Here is a 15,683-nt window from a genome sequence, read left to right as displayed (position 1 = left end):
GGACATGTGGAATCAGTGAGTGAGTTGAAATAGAGGGTTTAATGAACTCCATTCTTCCACTTCTTCATCTTCCCCTTCTCTTAAGTAAGCCACACCTGCCCCTCCCCTGTAAAGGAGAGGTGGGCAGGTCCTGCAGCCGGTTAGAGAGATAGGATTCACAGAACATATTGAGCCTCAAACGCAGGCAAATGCTAAGGCGTGGTGCAAATGTTTTGCACAGCCCTAATCAGAACTCTTCACCATGGGAATGAATGTGATGTCATGACCCAGATTGTGGCTCACTGAATGAATCGTTTGGTAGAATAAGCTAACTGAAAAGGAGAATGCTGCTATTTTTGTCCAAATGTACCAGTTATTATTACAAGCAGTAGGAGAGGAAATGCAGGAAAGATAAATGACAATGTAATAGTCTTCCTAAAATATATTTTTAAACTTTGCCGGATTATGACACTGACTCTTTAATGCTGACAAACAATGCCTCTTGCTTCCAAGGGATGAGCTTTTCTGCTGAGCAAACATTGCTAGTTGTGTGTTAGTTTTGTTGTGTTACAAATACCCACACAGTATGACTTTGGGATTACTTATGAGCAAACCTCAAAAGGTCTGGAAACTGGACTTGGTTTGGAAAAGCTTCCAAAGTTCAGAGGCTTATCTGAATCGCCCCCTTCACATTCTACAGCTTGAACCTCTTCTCCTCTCCCTATGGGTACAATCACGTTCAACCAATTTTTCTAGATTGACTCATGCCACCCACTAGTGTTTCTCCTCCAGCCCTTGCTTTGCATTTCTACTTTCTAAGCCTTCAACATTCCCATCTCCATATGTGCTTGTAACATTGACATTGTGGGTCTCAGAAGGCTTAGACGTCACTGTTGCATCAGCTGCTATCTTCAGATTGCATTAACTCCATGACTTTCATATCTCAAAGGCTAATTCACAATACACTGTTCACCTAACACCCCATAGACGCCCAAGAAATGTTAAAACAGCAGCTGACATAGCAAATTACTCATAGACTCATAGATTTTAAGGTCAGAAGGGACCATCGTGATCATTTAGTCTGACCTCCTGCACATTGCAGGCCACAGAACCTCACCTACTATTGAAATAGACCCCTTACCATTGACTGAGTTACTGAAGTTCTCAAATCCATGGTTTAAAGACTTCAAGTTACAGAGAATTCACCATTTACACTAATTTAATCCTGCAAGTCACCTGTGTCCCATGCTGCAGGATCTGCCAATCTGACCTGCAGGAAAATTCCTTCCCACCCACAAATATGGCGATCAGCTAGACACTGAGCATGTGCACAAGACCTGCCAGGCAGATACCTGGGAAAGAATTATCTGTAGTAACTCAGAACCCACCTCATCTAGTGTCCCGTCTCCAGCAGCTGGGATTTTAGCTACTAGCAATCGCCAATGGAGCCCCAAGCCAACATAGACAGTCCCATCATAACATCCGCTACATAAACTTATCAGTCTTGAAGTCTGTTAGGTTTTTTGCCCCCATTGCTCCCCTTGGAAGGCTATTCCAGAACTTCACTGCTCTGAGGGTTAGAACCCTTCATCTAATTTCAAGTCTAAACTTGATGATTGGTTTTGGTTCGGTTTTTTTTTTTGCTGGAGGAAGGAGAAGAAGTAGCTTCTGGAGATAGGGATTGTAATCTAAACCTTTCAGATTGGTTCCGTATTTTGGTTGGATTTTGCTCAGGTGGTTCTTTTCTCTGGCAGTGATGCCCACTACCCAATTAGCCTGTGTGGTTTTCTAGTTTATGAAGACAGTATTATTTTGAATATTAGATTGTGCATGGATGCATAAGGGGAAGAAGAAGAAAGCACTAGCTGATTTCCCTGCCCTTATGCAATAAATAGCCTTAATCCACAGCCCTTCACTCCCTGAGCAGGAGGACTGCAAGAGAGGAGGATTAAAACAGGGCCATGACCATCACATCTCTGTGCACTGGTCAGGACTTGGGAAAGGAAGAGAATGCTGCATTCATACAAAAGTTGCAAAGGAACTGCTCTGGAAGCGCAACTTAGAAGCATTTTGTCTGATTCAGGAACCTTGCAAAAGGGAGTTCTCACCTGAACAAGGTGTGCTACATCTGCCCCCACTATGTGCAACAGCTGCAGAGCCAGATATTAGAGCAGAAAATTCCATTCAATAGCATTTCATTTTTAAAACTTTCACAGATAAGGTGGATGGAATAGGTAATATGAAATTATTACCAGAACAACTCTAACAGGATCTGAAAAGTTCTGTCCATATGAAAGAACAGTGCCCTTTTTTGTTTGTAAAAATTTTTATACAATGCTCCTCTTAATTGGAATGTGCTTTTTTAGGAGAGCTGCTTTAACAATACATCTGCTTGGAAATCATTTTAGCTAATGATAGTGAATGGTAATGATGGTTAATTGGGACAATATTAGCTAAAAGGTCACTTAATGGAGATGCCACTGGGCCAGCTCCTAGTATTTAAGTAGTGCTTAAAGGGACACTTGAATTTGTTAGCTTGAACTTGTTTTAATTGACTAATTTATAATATACATTCTGCTATTATTTGTATTATGGTGTCATCTAGAGATCAGAGCACCATTGTGCTAGGCACAGAAAAACAAAGATGCAGCCCCTGCCTCAACTTGAAGTCTAGAGGCAAGATAGCCAAAGGGTGGGATGGGAAATGGACGCAGAGAGGCAAAATGATTTTCCCATTGTCATACAGCAGGCCAGTGTTAGAGATAAGGTATAGACCCTAATTCAGTGCCCTGTCCATTAGATCATATATGGAACAAACTTGAAATAGCATGTAGAGAAATTTTTTTAAAAAAGTGTGTTAGGTGCTCATCTGTTCCCCTACTGATGATTACAGGAGTCTTTCCAGCAGTGGGAAGTTGATATGCCCAATTGTCACTCCCCCAAATAGACTCTGGTCCATCTCTGTACCCTCTTGTCCCGCTTCTTTCTGCTTCTTTTCTGTTTATGTGGTAGCTTGTTGCCTCTCCAGTTTCAACTCTGCTGCTATTTCTGGGAAGCACCCACTTGTAGAACTTGGGAAATGAATGCAGGTCATCTCTCTCAAGACCAGTACATGAGCGTGATGCCATCACTCTAGTTCATGAGACAAGAAATGCAGTTGAGAATCAACAAAACTATGAAACTGACTATACACAAAGTGCTGTCAAATGCACAGAGTCAACAAACTGAATATTTGTTTTTCCAGTTACTTTCACTAATGACAATGTTAGATGTTATTTGTAACAATAGTAGGTACAAACGTATCAGACAGAAAAGTGACTTTCAAGTTAACTGTCTTTTTAGTCTTCTGTTAGAAGCATGAAATTCAAAGTCTGATGTCTTTTATAAAGAACTTTTCAAATAAAGATTAAAGCAATAAATAGATTTCAAATAAAGATGAAATGCAGCAATTGTCACTTTTATTCAGTACAGTATTTTGTTTACTTAATTTCTAAAATGTCAGATTTAAAAGTATAAATTGTCTGCAACATCTGAATAAGTCAGCATCATCCCTGTTCTCACAGTTACCTATGCATTTCTGTATAACTAAACTTTCCTCCTTCAACCTGTATTTTATTAGACTTGTTTATGATGGACATTCAGACAGTATGTATCATTCTCTGGATAATATTCTCAAGCATTTAAACAAAATCTGTCAGTATTTGCTTCCCTGGCCCCCCTTTGGAAAATCTCTACATGAATCACCACTTATGAATGTGAATTTTAAAAGTATGCAATTAACTGCTGTCAGGGTGTTAGACAGTCTGATCATGTGTGAACTGACCATTTCATTTTTATGTACACAAAATTCTTGCCTTTCCAGGTAGTGGCATCTCGGTGATGTTCTTTTTCCTCTTCGCTTGATTAGATTCATGATTAGAGTACTTCCAGGAAACAATTTCATAAATACATTGGAAACAATTCCAGTAGTAAAATAATTTCTCATTTCATTATTGAAGCTTGAGGTACCATTAAAACATAAAATTGACACTGCATATTGTTATAGTTCAAATAATTAAGCTATGTATCTGGCAGGGAACCCAGAGCTATCATAGTTTATTGGTACATAACTTTAATGCAGAAGAATAAAAATATTGTCACTTACAGCTCTACTGTAGCGTGATGATTATTCTGACCACATAGCCATTTTCTTTGTTATAAATGATATAGATTTATTGAAAGTGGAAACAAAAATAGGCTAGCAAATACTTCTGGCTATTGTGTGGACAAATACATTGCTATTTATTTCAATCAGGGCTGTGGCCTGTAAGCTCTGCCATGATATGAATGTTTATTAATAATGATCAATATATTGCTCAGTCATGGTCATGGGAAGACACCCAAGTCAATTGAAACTTATTTTTTAACTACTTTTCTTCAGGAGAAAGAGGCTGCTACATAAGCAGAATGGAGACTCATGAACTCCATAAAAGTGATGAGGCGCAGTGGTTAACCAGACAATGTCGTCATTTGTCAATAGCGGGCACACAGTGATAGTAGATACACTTTAGCCTATGATAGAATAGGAAATAATCATAGTAATCATGTGACATGTGGTGGCAAATGGTGACCTTTAAAAGGCAATTGTAGGAGTCCCATTCAATGCAGGATGGTTCTTTCTCTCTCACACACAAACATACATGCCCTATGCATTGATTTTTAGCCCCACATCAGCATCCACCCCGCCCTTCCTGCAGACACAGGCGCCATAAAATCTGATATTGTCCAAATTAGAATGTTCCTGACATATTTGTTCTTTTCCTAATTTTAACTAATCTCTTTATGTCTCTGCCAAATCTGATGCCAAAGCAGTGTATGTTAGATACAAAAGAGTAGATAGAGACTCCAATAAAGGTTGCATATAGGGATTATATGAACTGCACAACTGAATGGAAATATTTTTGTGTGTTAACCTGCCTCCTAACACAATCAAAACCCAGTGCACACACAAATGCCCAAAAACTGAAAATTTCACATCAGGGATATTGAAATTTTTAAAAACCAAAAACTTTTTCTTTCCTTTTTTTCCTTACACCAAACTAGAGAGCTCTGTTGATTTGTGTGACATACAAGTAAACTTCCACATTAAATATCCCCTTGCAGAGGAAAGCTGAAAGCCTTGATTATAGAATTTGAAAATAGCAAAGACTGGGCAACACTTGAGGGAGTAGGAAAGAAAAACAGGACAGAAATGTAGAGGATCAGGAGTCTTCATTTCTGAGTACAGAGTTTCTTCGCAACTTCAAGAAAAAGCAAATAATATTGAACAGCAAAACACTTTGTTACCACAGAGATAAGGTTGCCTGCTGATAGCTCGTGCTCTTCCAGAACATTGAGTTCTCAAAACTCAAACTTCTGAAAACCAGGAAATATAGAGTTAAAGTAAGTATCCACACAACCTTAATCCTGCCCCCTCTGGAGCTGGCATTAGCTACTGGGAATTATCTTTCACTGTGTGAGGTGTAGCTGTATTGAATGGTGGAGAAATAAACTGGAGCAGTTTGGAAGGGCTGTGATTGTGATATGCGAAAATCTGGTGATTAGTTTGAGAAGTGTCATAGAGCTGTGACTGTAGTATGAGGAGATCTGGTCTGACTCCACATCTCCCCATGTGTATTATCAAAGGGGAGAGGTTTGTATGTACCTTGAGTTTCCAGTGTGCATAATTTCATTACACAATTGTGCACTGGGGTTTCATGCCCCAGGGTTATTGTAAGTAGTGAGGGGGATATGAGTGCAGTCTATGGATTTAATGATGGATAGAGGAAAGTATAGGTGTAGGTGGTATCCTGGGTGAAACAGTTATAAACAGGTGTGAAGGGGTTATTAAATTTTCCAAGTGTGGTATTCTGTGGGGAAGAAGGCTCAGGCTGATCATAGAGAAAGTGTATGTGGCACGGGACCATTATAGTGTGGCAGAGTGGGACTGTGTATGTTCTGGACATATTGGGGCATCATTCAAAGAGGGAAGAGTTAAGGTTTGTGTGGGCAATTACCTTTACTCTGTATTTTCTTGGTTTTCAGAAGTTTGAGTTTTGTGACCTCGATGTTCTGGAAGGGCGCAAGCTATCACCAGGCAACCTTAAATCTGTTGTAACAAGCCTTTTACCATCTAATTTTCGAATTTTTTAAGTACAGAAATGTTTCTTGTTAGGAGATGGTGTTCATTTAGACAGTTGTAGTCCACACCCAGGTTTGCAACTGTGCTGCTGTGGCTAAGTAATAATCAAGAGAGCTAGCTTTTATATAGTGTTTTTGATCTCAGATACTTACATCATTATCCCCATTGTACAAATGGGAAACTGAAGCAACGAGAGGTGAAGTGACTTCCCCAAGGTCATCCAGCAGGCCAGTGGCACAGCTAGGAATAGTCCCAGTCCAATGGTCTTTTCACTAGGCTACATAGTTTCTTATCTAATTTCCTCTCTGCTCCCCTCCTCCCCCCTCCTCCTGTACATTTTGTTATAGTGAATGGGATAATGGTTGTCCTTTGAAATGTTTGCAATGTGTAGTTGCTTACAGGGCCGGTGAGAGAAATCTCATCCGTGGTATGCATCCCAAAATCTTGACAGTTTTATTAGACAGCGGTTACAATAACTTTAAGTGGGTGAGAGAAGACTGGTGTGTCTCTCTCCTCCTCCATTCCCTGCAACATGTAGTGCCGCCCTCCCCACCTTGCCAGCCTTTCCAGCTTCTCCTCCCATCCCATTAAGCCATTAGCTGGCACTGTAAAAGCCATTCACATGGAAGAAGTTGCTCCTGGCTGTCTCCTGCCCTGTGCAGCTGCATACACATAGCCAGGCAGCAGGTTACTGGAGGGCTGCACACTACTTTAGTTGTGCAGCCTGAGCGGCATGCTGAGCTGGGACCCTCATTCCCAACACTAAGCTTCAGGTGGGACTCCTGCCCCTGCTTCAGCCAGGCTTTCCCAGCCATGCCTCCGGTCCAAACAGTCTGCCCCTCCCCCAAACCAGGCCTCTCCTCATCACACCTGGTCAGAACCCTGTTCCCAACCCCACACAGGGTTGATATATATCTGTTCATTTTCTGGATTTCAGATGTATACATTTGCATTATCTTCAGTCTCCCCACCTCAGATCCCAGCTCACATGGAGGGGTAGGGAGAGGGACTTAGGCACTCCATGAGGAGCAGAATCCCCCAGAACACACAGTGGGGTCGGGAGAGGGGCTTAGACCCTTACAGAGGAGTAAGGCTCCTTGAGATCCCAGCACGCAGACACGAGAATTAAGGGCTGACCTCCTCCACTCCAAACCTTAAACCCCAAAATTTTTCTGCTATCCCATATACTCTCCTATCTTCTTCCCTGCCACTTCCCCAATCCTCCCCCTTATCTGAGCCCCCCAACCCATTTTCCCTTCCCTATCTCCCATTCCTGTTTATCCTCCTCCCCATATTTTTCCATCCCTTGCTGCAGACCCAATCCCCTCTTCCCCTATTGTCACCTACTCTTGCACCCCAATCACCCTTCCCCTCCCAGTGAACATTTGCATGTGTAATTCATTTTCCTTTCAAAAATAGTTTCAGCACCTTCTGAATATTCTGCTGTACTCCGATTACATTTAGCCAAATGAATAATAAATAAATGAATAAAAACCTTGACAGAGGCAGATTTTTCCTGAATGTTTACAGTTCATTTTCAGATTACTTCCCACGGTGGCTTCACATTTCAATGTTGCAGACTTTGAGATACGTTAAGTGGCTTATTCATTTCTATGAAATTCATCTCCGAAAAAGATTACCTGATGGAGATGAATACAGCCTGAAACAATAGCTATGTGATGTGTGAACTGCCCCGGTACACAGCCAGGAGAAAATATGGAACTGACAGGTTCCCCTGCTGATATTCTCTCTCAGTTCCAATCACTCCCCACTCTTTCCATCTCCTTGCCCAGTGTCCCACCACTTCTTAGTCCCCATCCCGATTCCCCCAACTCCTCTTCTCCTATTCCCACCTACTCTTCCTCCCATAATCACCCTCGCCTTCCAGCAAGCATTTGCTTGTGTAATTTATTTTCTTTCAAAATAATAGTTTCAGCATCTTCTGAATATTCAACCGTACTCATATTACATTTTCCCAAAATAAAAATCCCCTTTCACAGAAGCAGACTGGAGTAATATACCTTTTTCCTTTTTTTCCAATCAGATTTCTGCTCCGGGTAGGATTTGAACTCTCAGGGCCTGGGTTGAGGCTCAGATTCAGTGACTGTGCTGTACCATGCCCTCAGAATGACTCAGGTCCTAGGCTGAAAACATAGTTATTCAGATAGTTGGCTTGTCTCTCTGCACATATTCAGTAGAATCCATTAGGTGTGATATTAAGAACGTGAGGCTTATGACAAGCCTAAGTGGAAAAGCACATTCTTTTTCAAATAACGTCTTGATTTTCCCCCCAAGGGCAGGTGGGTGTCATGAACTCTGTTAGGGTAACCCTTAAGCACTGGGACTCTGATGCAGTGATCTGAGCCCTAGTTTGATTTCCTTCTGGGAGCAAAAAAAGGTTGCCAGAATCCCTCAACTTTAAGAAAGGGGGTGAGGAAGGCAAGGGGCTGGTATTGTATCTCATTAATCCTTTGGCCAAATGTTCCCAAATCTGAGTAACCATGTAGATTTCAGAGCACTCAGAAGAGTTGAGCCTTAAACAGAAAGCTAGACTTAACCTTTACTATAGTAGAGCTATTGCTCTGTTATAAATAGTTCAACATTGAACTATCTCATTTAACTTTATAGGCAGACAAATAGCCTGGTATCACCTCTGATTGATCTGAATATTGCTCTAATTGATTTTACTTTTTAGTAGAATGGTGATCTTCTATGTCTGAACTCATAAACAAATTCCATTCCTTTTGTGCCAATAGTAATTGAAGTTTTCTCATGTCATCACTATTTTTTTTTCTTTCTAGGTGATGTCATTGTCTATATTAATGAAGTTTGTGTCCTTGGGCATACTCACGCAGATGTAGTCAAACTCTTCCAGTCAGTTCCTATTGGTCAGAGTGTCAACCTGGTGCTATGTCGTGGATACCCTTTGCCCTTTGATCCTGAAGATCCTGCCAACAGCATGGTGCCACCACTTGCAGTAATGGAGAGGCCTCCGGTAGTGGTAAATGGAAGACATAACTATGAAACTTATTTGGAATACATTTCTAGGACCTCTCAATCTGTTCCAGATGTAACAGATCGACCACCACATCCCTTGCACTCCATTCCAGCAGATAGTCAGCTTGATAGCACATTCCCTCCACCTGTTCATGATGATAATGTATCAATGGCTTCTTCTGGGGCCACCCAAGCTGAACTCATGACCTTAACCATTGTGAAAGGGGCCCAGGGCTTTGGCTTTACTATAGCAGACAGTCCTACAGGACAGAGGGTGAAGCAAATTCTAGACATTCAGGGATGTCCTGGTTTGTGTGAAGGTGACCTCATTGTTGAGATCAACCAGCAGAATGTACAGAACCTGAGCCATGCAGAAGTAGTGGATATACTTAAAGAATGTCCTGTTGGAAGTGAAACTGCTTTGATTATCCATAGAGGAGGTAAGTCTAGAAAGTCTGTACAATTACAAAAATTTATGTGAACAGTTCTAAACCATGGGAACTAGTTATGCTCTCTACATTCTTGTGTACTGGATTGGAAATGGTCTGTTCTTCTATTGGCGGAAATATCATTTATTCTGAAAAATGTGTGTATGTATAATAAGTGCTGTAGGCAAAATGGAACAGTTTGTTATACATCCTTTTCTGCATTTTGAGGCTCTAAGCATATGCCAAAATTTTCCCTCTCTGTATAAATGTAAAACATTCTCCAAAATATTCCAGGCCCTTTTGGCATTTAATAGTTGGCATGATGGCTGCCTGCAGTTCTTAGGGTATGTCTACACTGCAATAAGACGCCCATAACTAGCCCATGTCAGCTGACTCGGGCTCGTGGGGTTTGGGCTGCAGGGTTATAAAACTGCAGTATAGATGTTCAGGCTTGGGCTTGGATGTCTACAGTGCAACTGTATATCCCCACAGCCCAATTCCCGCGAGCCCGAGTCAGCTGAGATGGGCTAGCTGTGGGTGTTCTATTGCAGTGTAGATATACCCTAAGAGTCCCAACCCATAGCGCTGCAAGGTTTAGGTATGATCCAGAAATGTTGGTTAAATCAAGGAGATCAAAATTAGATCAAAGGTGAATTTATCAAAACCTAAAGGTACACTGTCAAGCTTGCTAGGACACTTGACCTAAATTTTTCTTTCTTTGAAAAACTGATGTACAATGATTATTTATTTTTGGCCCAAAAACAAGAACCGTCAGTGTGTTTTTGGTCTATTTAAAAAATGGCTTCTAGGAGCTTCATGTTCATGAGCAACCCTATAATAATAAGCCTGTGTATGTTCTATTGGGGGAGAGAGAGTAGAATAGTCTATAAGGAAACAATTATAAGAACAATTATTTTTAATACCTGTATGGTGACCTTTAATTTCTTTACTTTTAACATCTTAGTAGAACAGATTTTTCCTCTGATTTGTTAATGCTAACGATGAACATCCAATGGCTATTTGTAAAGACGTAAATTGAAGACAAGCACTGGTTCCTTTAATTAAAGTACACCACTGGAAATGATAGCACTTACTCTAAATTAGTAATCCATATTCATTGGATGTACATTACTCTGTGCTTCAAAACAAATAAATTAATGAAAAATATATTATTTCACTTATTATCCTCTTGCTTCTAAAAAAGGAAAGTGATAAAGTATTAATGTATGCAGATGACAAAATTGAACACAGTTTAAAAAAAAATAGAATTAGAATTCCAAGGCCTACGAAGCCTAGAGTAAATCATGAAAGAAACCTGATTATTTTTTTTTATCAAATTGCCAAATTAATGGATGGAGAAAATTTAGAGCGATTTAATATATGTAGGCTTCAGCTAAGCAGTTGCTACAGTATACCTTTCAGAATCATCTATGAAAAATTAATTGACATTAGATTGCATATGACAGCTATTGCATGGAATGAAAATTGACTGAAAGACTGAGCAAAAAGTAATGGTAAATAGCAATATAAAGAGAGCAAGAGATGTCCAGGAGGTGCTACAGTAGCTGGCTTTAGGTCTGGTTTTATTGAGTATCACAATTAATAACTGGAAGAACTGGGGTAAACCACACATTGTTTTAAGTGGCAGATGATGATAAGTAGGAAGGTATTGAGTAGTGAGAGATAGTAAAAAGGGAACTAGAGAGGTTAGAATTACAACAAAATAGGATTTAACATGGGAAAAATGCAAACTAACACTTCTCTGGAGGAAAATTATTGAAAATATAGATCTTCAATGGGAAGAAGAGAGTGGAATACAGTAATGCTCAAGAATGCTAGCAATAGTAAACAGCAAAATAAATATGAGCTTATAATGCAGTAAAGTGGTTAAAAGCTTTCAGAGGCAATACACTGTGGCCAATAAAGATGTTAGTCTTTCTGTGGAACTTCCTCTTAGTCGTTGCTTTGCCAGGCATGCATGCTATCTATCTGTTCATCTGTATGTCTATCAAAAGCTTAGCAAAGCAATGATGTAGAAGAGGGCAACTGTCTACAAGTACTAGAAAGTGAACAGTGATAAACACCAAAGAGGGATGGGTATTTTCATCATAATCCCAAAGATGTAAGTAGGGGTAATGGGTCAAAATAAAGCAAATGAAAACTGAGGCTGAATGTCAGGAAATACTTCCTAGCGCAGGTTTATTAGACTCTCAAACAGTCTCATACAGGAAATTGTGGTGTCTCCTATTGTACTGAGTCATCCAAAGCAAAACTGGACAAAGCAATGGGGTAATTTAATTTAGGGAACAATCTTCTATCTGGAGGATTATAAAATGTTATAATCTAACAGAAACGAGAGAGAATGTTTCTTGAGTGAAAATCTGTCTTTCCACCTATTCGTTGTCCCTATATGAACAGAGAAACAGATTTTGTGACTAATTCAGATAAGATAGGCTCAATATGAAACATAGCGCTAGCAATCTTCATCTAAACCTGCTACGATTCTGAAACATTTAATCTATGACATGGATGAAAACAAGGCACACCTCTTCATTACTTTTTGTATGCCATCTTTATTTTTTTTTAATTGGATGCATGATGACAGTTGAAATGTAGCCTCATTTTATTTCATTACTCTGCGCATCCTGTCTCTAGTGTCTCATTTTTACTAAGACTAGGAACAATGTCCAATTCTTACTTGCATTATTTGCTGAAGGACAGATGTTGTGTGATGCATACGTAGTGCGGGCCTTGTCTGTTCATGCATGTTGACCAAAAATTTTTAACGTGCCCTCTGACCTGATGACAATGTAGTGTGGTAAGTCCAGTTTCAGAAGGAACTTGTCTCTCACACACTGGTCAAAAAAATCTTATCCTTACTGTTATGTATGGACATTGGTTCAGAGATATATTCACTACAGATACAGGCATCTTCTGGTGGGTCATTTCATGGCATTGGCAAAAGCTCCCTGTCCTCAAGCTTAGCAGATCAGTAGCATGGCCATATAACAGAAATAATAAAGGGCGGGTGAGAAATCATAGCATCCAAAATGAAGTGTTTGGGAAGGCTTTGGCACCTTGTTTGAACAAAGAGTGAGGGCATGTAAGACAAGTCAGAAAGAAGACAATGTTTGACCAACTGGAGAGGAGGAAGAACTCCTGATTTTCCAATGCGTTCATCTTATTACTTCTAATGCAGCATTAGTAAGTCATGTTTGTCTGATATCGTCATTTCACAGGTTTGTTGTTGTTTAGAGAAAATGAGGAGTATTCTGGGAAAAAATCAGGGGTAGATCTAACAAGTGGCCAGGTCAACAGATGCCCACACCAGTTAATATAAGAAAGTGTTGTGATGCTCAGGGAGCACAGAACCTTTTATCAAGAACAGCAGCAGCTCAGCTGAGCTCCTTTCTTCCTGCAGTTAAAGTTCCTCTGCTATTACCTCCTTGCCAACCAGTTCAGCTCTAATTCTGGCTGGCCAGTCTCCCAAATCCTTCCTATGCCTACCTCTTGTTCTTGGGGGGAGGGAGGAGAAAGTCACATATACTCCTCTGCTTGAGTTAGAAATCAGCTGGCCCATTCCCTTGATGAGACATAAAAGAAGACACGAGGTTGGGGGGAGAGATATTGAAGATTAAAAAAACCCAAAACTTGACTTGGAGAATTAAAATCATGGTCCCCATCTCCTCATTAGAGGGAATGGGGAAAAGTGGAGGACCCCTCTTCTGAGACTGCGAGGCAGCATATTTGTATGTATATGTATATGAAAGCATGGCTGAGTGAATGAGATGATGGAGGTGGAGAGGGCTTGGGGAGCGACTGGTGAAGGACACAAAAGAGAAAACAGTGAAAGTAATGACAGACAAGAGGGAAACACAGAGCAGAAGGAAGTAGAAAGAATGTGAATGGAGAGAGGGAAATATTGAGAGACTATGACAAGGGAGAGAACACAGAAAAATAAGAAAAATAAAAAACTATTAACTCTGCAGAAAAGTTAGAATGAAGGAAAAGACACTGAAAAGGCAAAAGATTTTCCAGGATACATGAGAACAAAGGGTAGATAAAAGGAAAAGCAGAGAAGGAAAAGAAAGGAAGAACAAAAACAAGATAGAGTAAGTATTTTATTCATTTACAGATATTCTAATGCAAAAATACCAACAAATCTAGCCTGATTCTATTTCTCTATATACACACACATCTAGCAAATAGAAAGGGATTAGTTTTTGTGGGCTGCACAAAAAATATTAGCCAGATTACTTGCACCCACTTAACCAATTTTGCTTTGTCACCTTCCCTTCTTCGTTCAGCTCACACCTCATGCTAGCTTCAGTTCAAGCATCTCTGTAAATAGTTCTTAATAAAGAGCCAGTTTAATTTTAAAAGTGCAAAGTCTTTTTATGATATTATCCAGTACACAGTACATGAAATATAGTGGCTGTGGTTAGTCTGATGAGACCTACAGAAAGGGAGGGATGTGATTAACAAGCAAACAAAGCAGTATTTGGAAACAGAGCAAACAGACAGGAAGGAAAGACTAAGACCACCAAGAATGCATTATGTGCCAGGAATAATGCTGAAAATACTGGAACAGTTGATAGGAGTGTTTGATGGGTACTGCAACCCCAATTCTGCCATCTATGTGTAATTTTGGAGACATTAAAGATTCCCTAATTAAAGACAAGATCATTTGTGAGGCACACGATTCCAGTTTTCAGGGATTGTTGCAAGAGACAAGCTCTAAGCTGAGAGAAATGCTTCTTAGACAGCAATGGGAGCTCAGTGGTTCAGGGAAAGGATCATAACAATAACAGCACCTAGTGCAAAACAAGTACCCAGTCTCAAGCTAAAGGAACCCACAAAGCAGGACAGAGACAGATTGACTGAGAATGCAGGCATCATGGTGCAGTGTACGTACTGTGGAAAACAACATGAAAGGCATAAAGAAAAATGCCCAGCCTGTGGTGAGTGGTGCAAGGGGCATGAGAAACAGAACCACTGTATGTCCCAATGCCGCAGCTACCCCAGGAAGGAAAATGCAGTAACTGAAATTAATTAAAGCACAGTGTTTTAATATCATGTGCTGCAAAGAGCCGCAGGAGATGCGTTAAAGAGCCACTTGGGGTTCCCGAGCCTCAGTCTGAGTATCACCGACTAGAGATTTCCAATGAAGAGGAGGATATCTGCAATGTGACTTTAGCAAACCCAAAGACTTCCATTGAATGTGCTCTGCAGAAGAAGGCTGCCAGTCATTCATCTGCTTATTTGCAACTGCTATTAGATCAATGACCAATTCAATTCTAACTGGATTGTGGAGCCAGCTGCAGTGTAGTCCCAGCAATGCCGATAAGCAGTAATATTAGACTAGGGAACTGTGACCCAGTGCTGGTGATGTACAATAAAACCATTCTGAGGTCAGTGGCAAATGCAGACTGTTAATAAGAAATCCATGAAATAAGGGATGTTATCACTTTAGAGTTCACACACTGGAGTTTCACCCACTGCTGGGCAACAAGGTAGTGCAAGCCATGGATTTGATCATAGTCCCATACCAGAATATCCTCAATGTGAGAAAGGAGGAAGAACAGTCACTGTGGGCCCTGTCCAGCATTTTAACCGAATAGAATTACATCTTTCAAGGAGATGGACAGCTACAGGGCAAGCTGATATCAGAAATAGACCCTCATGTGCAGCCAGTGAAACTACCAAAAGGCAGACTTCCATTAGCTCTCATAGAGCCACTGAAAGATGAATTGGCAAGCCTGCAAAGAAGAAACATCATTACACTCATTGAAACCTGCTGATCCACTCTGTGCTGTCTAGCAGTGGTGTACCAATGATGGAGTACATATATACCAATGATCATACATCCAGATCAAAAGTGTTCACTCACAGTAGTGTCAAGAATGGATTCTGGTATATTGAGCTATAGGAGCCATCCAGCCACCTGGCAGCCTTTGCCACACCTTTTCATGGGTATCATTGGGAATCAGCCCTGCCTGAGAAATTTTCCATTGTAAACTGAACCAGCCACTGGAAGGACTCCCAGGCATCAGGACTGTAGCTGATGACGTTTGCGAGAAGGAACAAGGCAATCCAAGACCATGATACCAAGTTTCAAC

The 15,683-nt window shown here is 40.5% G+C and overlaps 1 protein-coding gene across 2 annotated transcripts in view; it reads left to right on the top strand.

The window, feature by feature from the left end:
• MAGI2 (membrane associated guanylate kinase, WW and PDZ domain containing 2) overlaps positions 1 to 15,683 on the top strand; it is a 1,036,622-nt gene that overhangs the window by 875,987 nt on the left and 144,952 nt on the right. Inside the window, exon 11 of one of the 2 annotated variants that reach the window (XM_067564538.1) lies at positions 8,941 to 9,576. The exons of the other annotated variant lie outside the window; for it this stretch is intronic. Within the exon in view, the coding sequence (XP_067420639.1) occupies positions 8,941 to 9,576 (636 nt within the window). The remainder of the gene's footprint in view (positions 1 to 8,940; positions 9,577 to 15,683) is intronic. 2 annotated transcript variants of the gene reach the window in all.

This window comes from Emydura macquarii, unplaced genomic scaffold (assembly GCF_026122565.2).
Source record: "Emydura macquarii macquarii isolate MOO-44397 ecotype Brisbane River unplaced genomic scaffold, CSIRO-AGI_Emac_v2 contig_2636, whole genome shotgun sequence".
Classification (NCBI taxonomy): domain Eukaryota; kingdom Metazoa; phylum Chordata; order Testudines; family Chelidae; genus Emydura; species Emydura macquarii.
The sequence above is the reverse complement of the archived record's forward strand: the minus strand, read 5'-3'. Positions and strand labels throughout refer to the sequence as shown.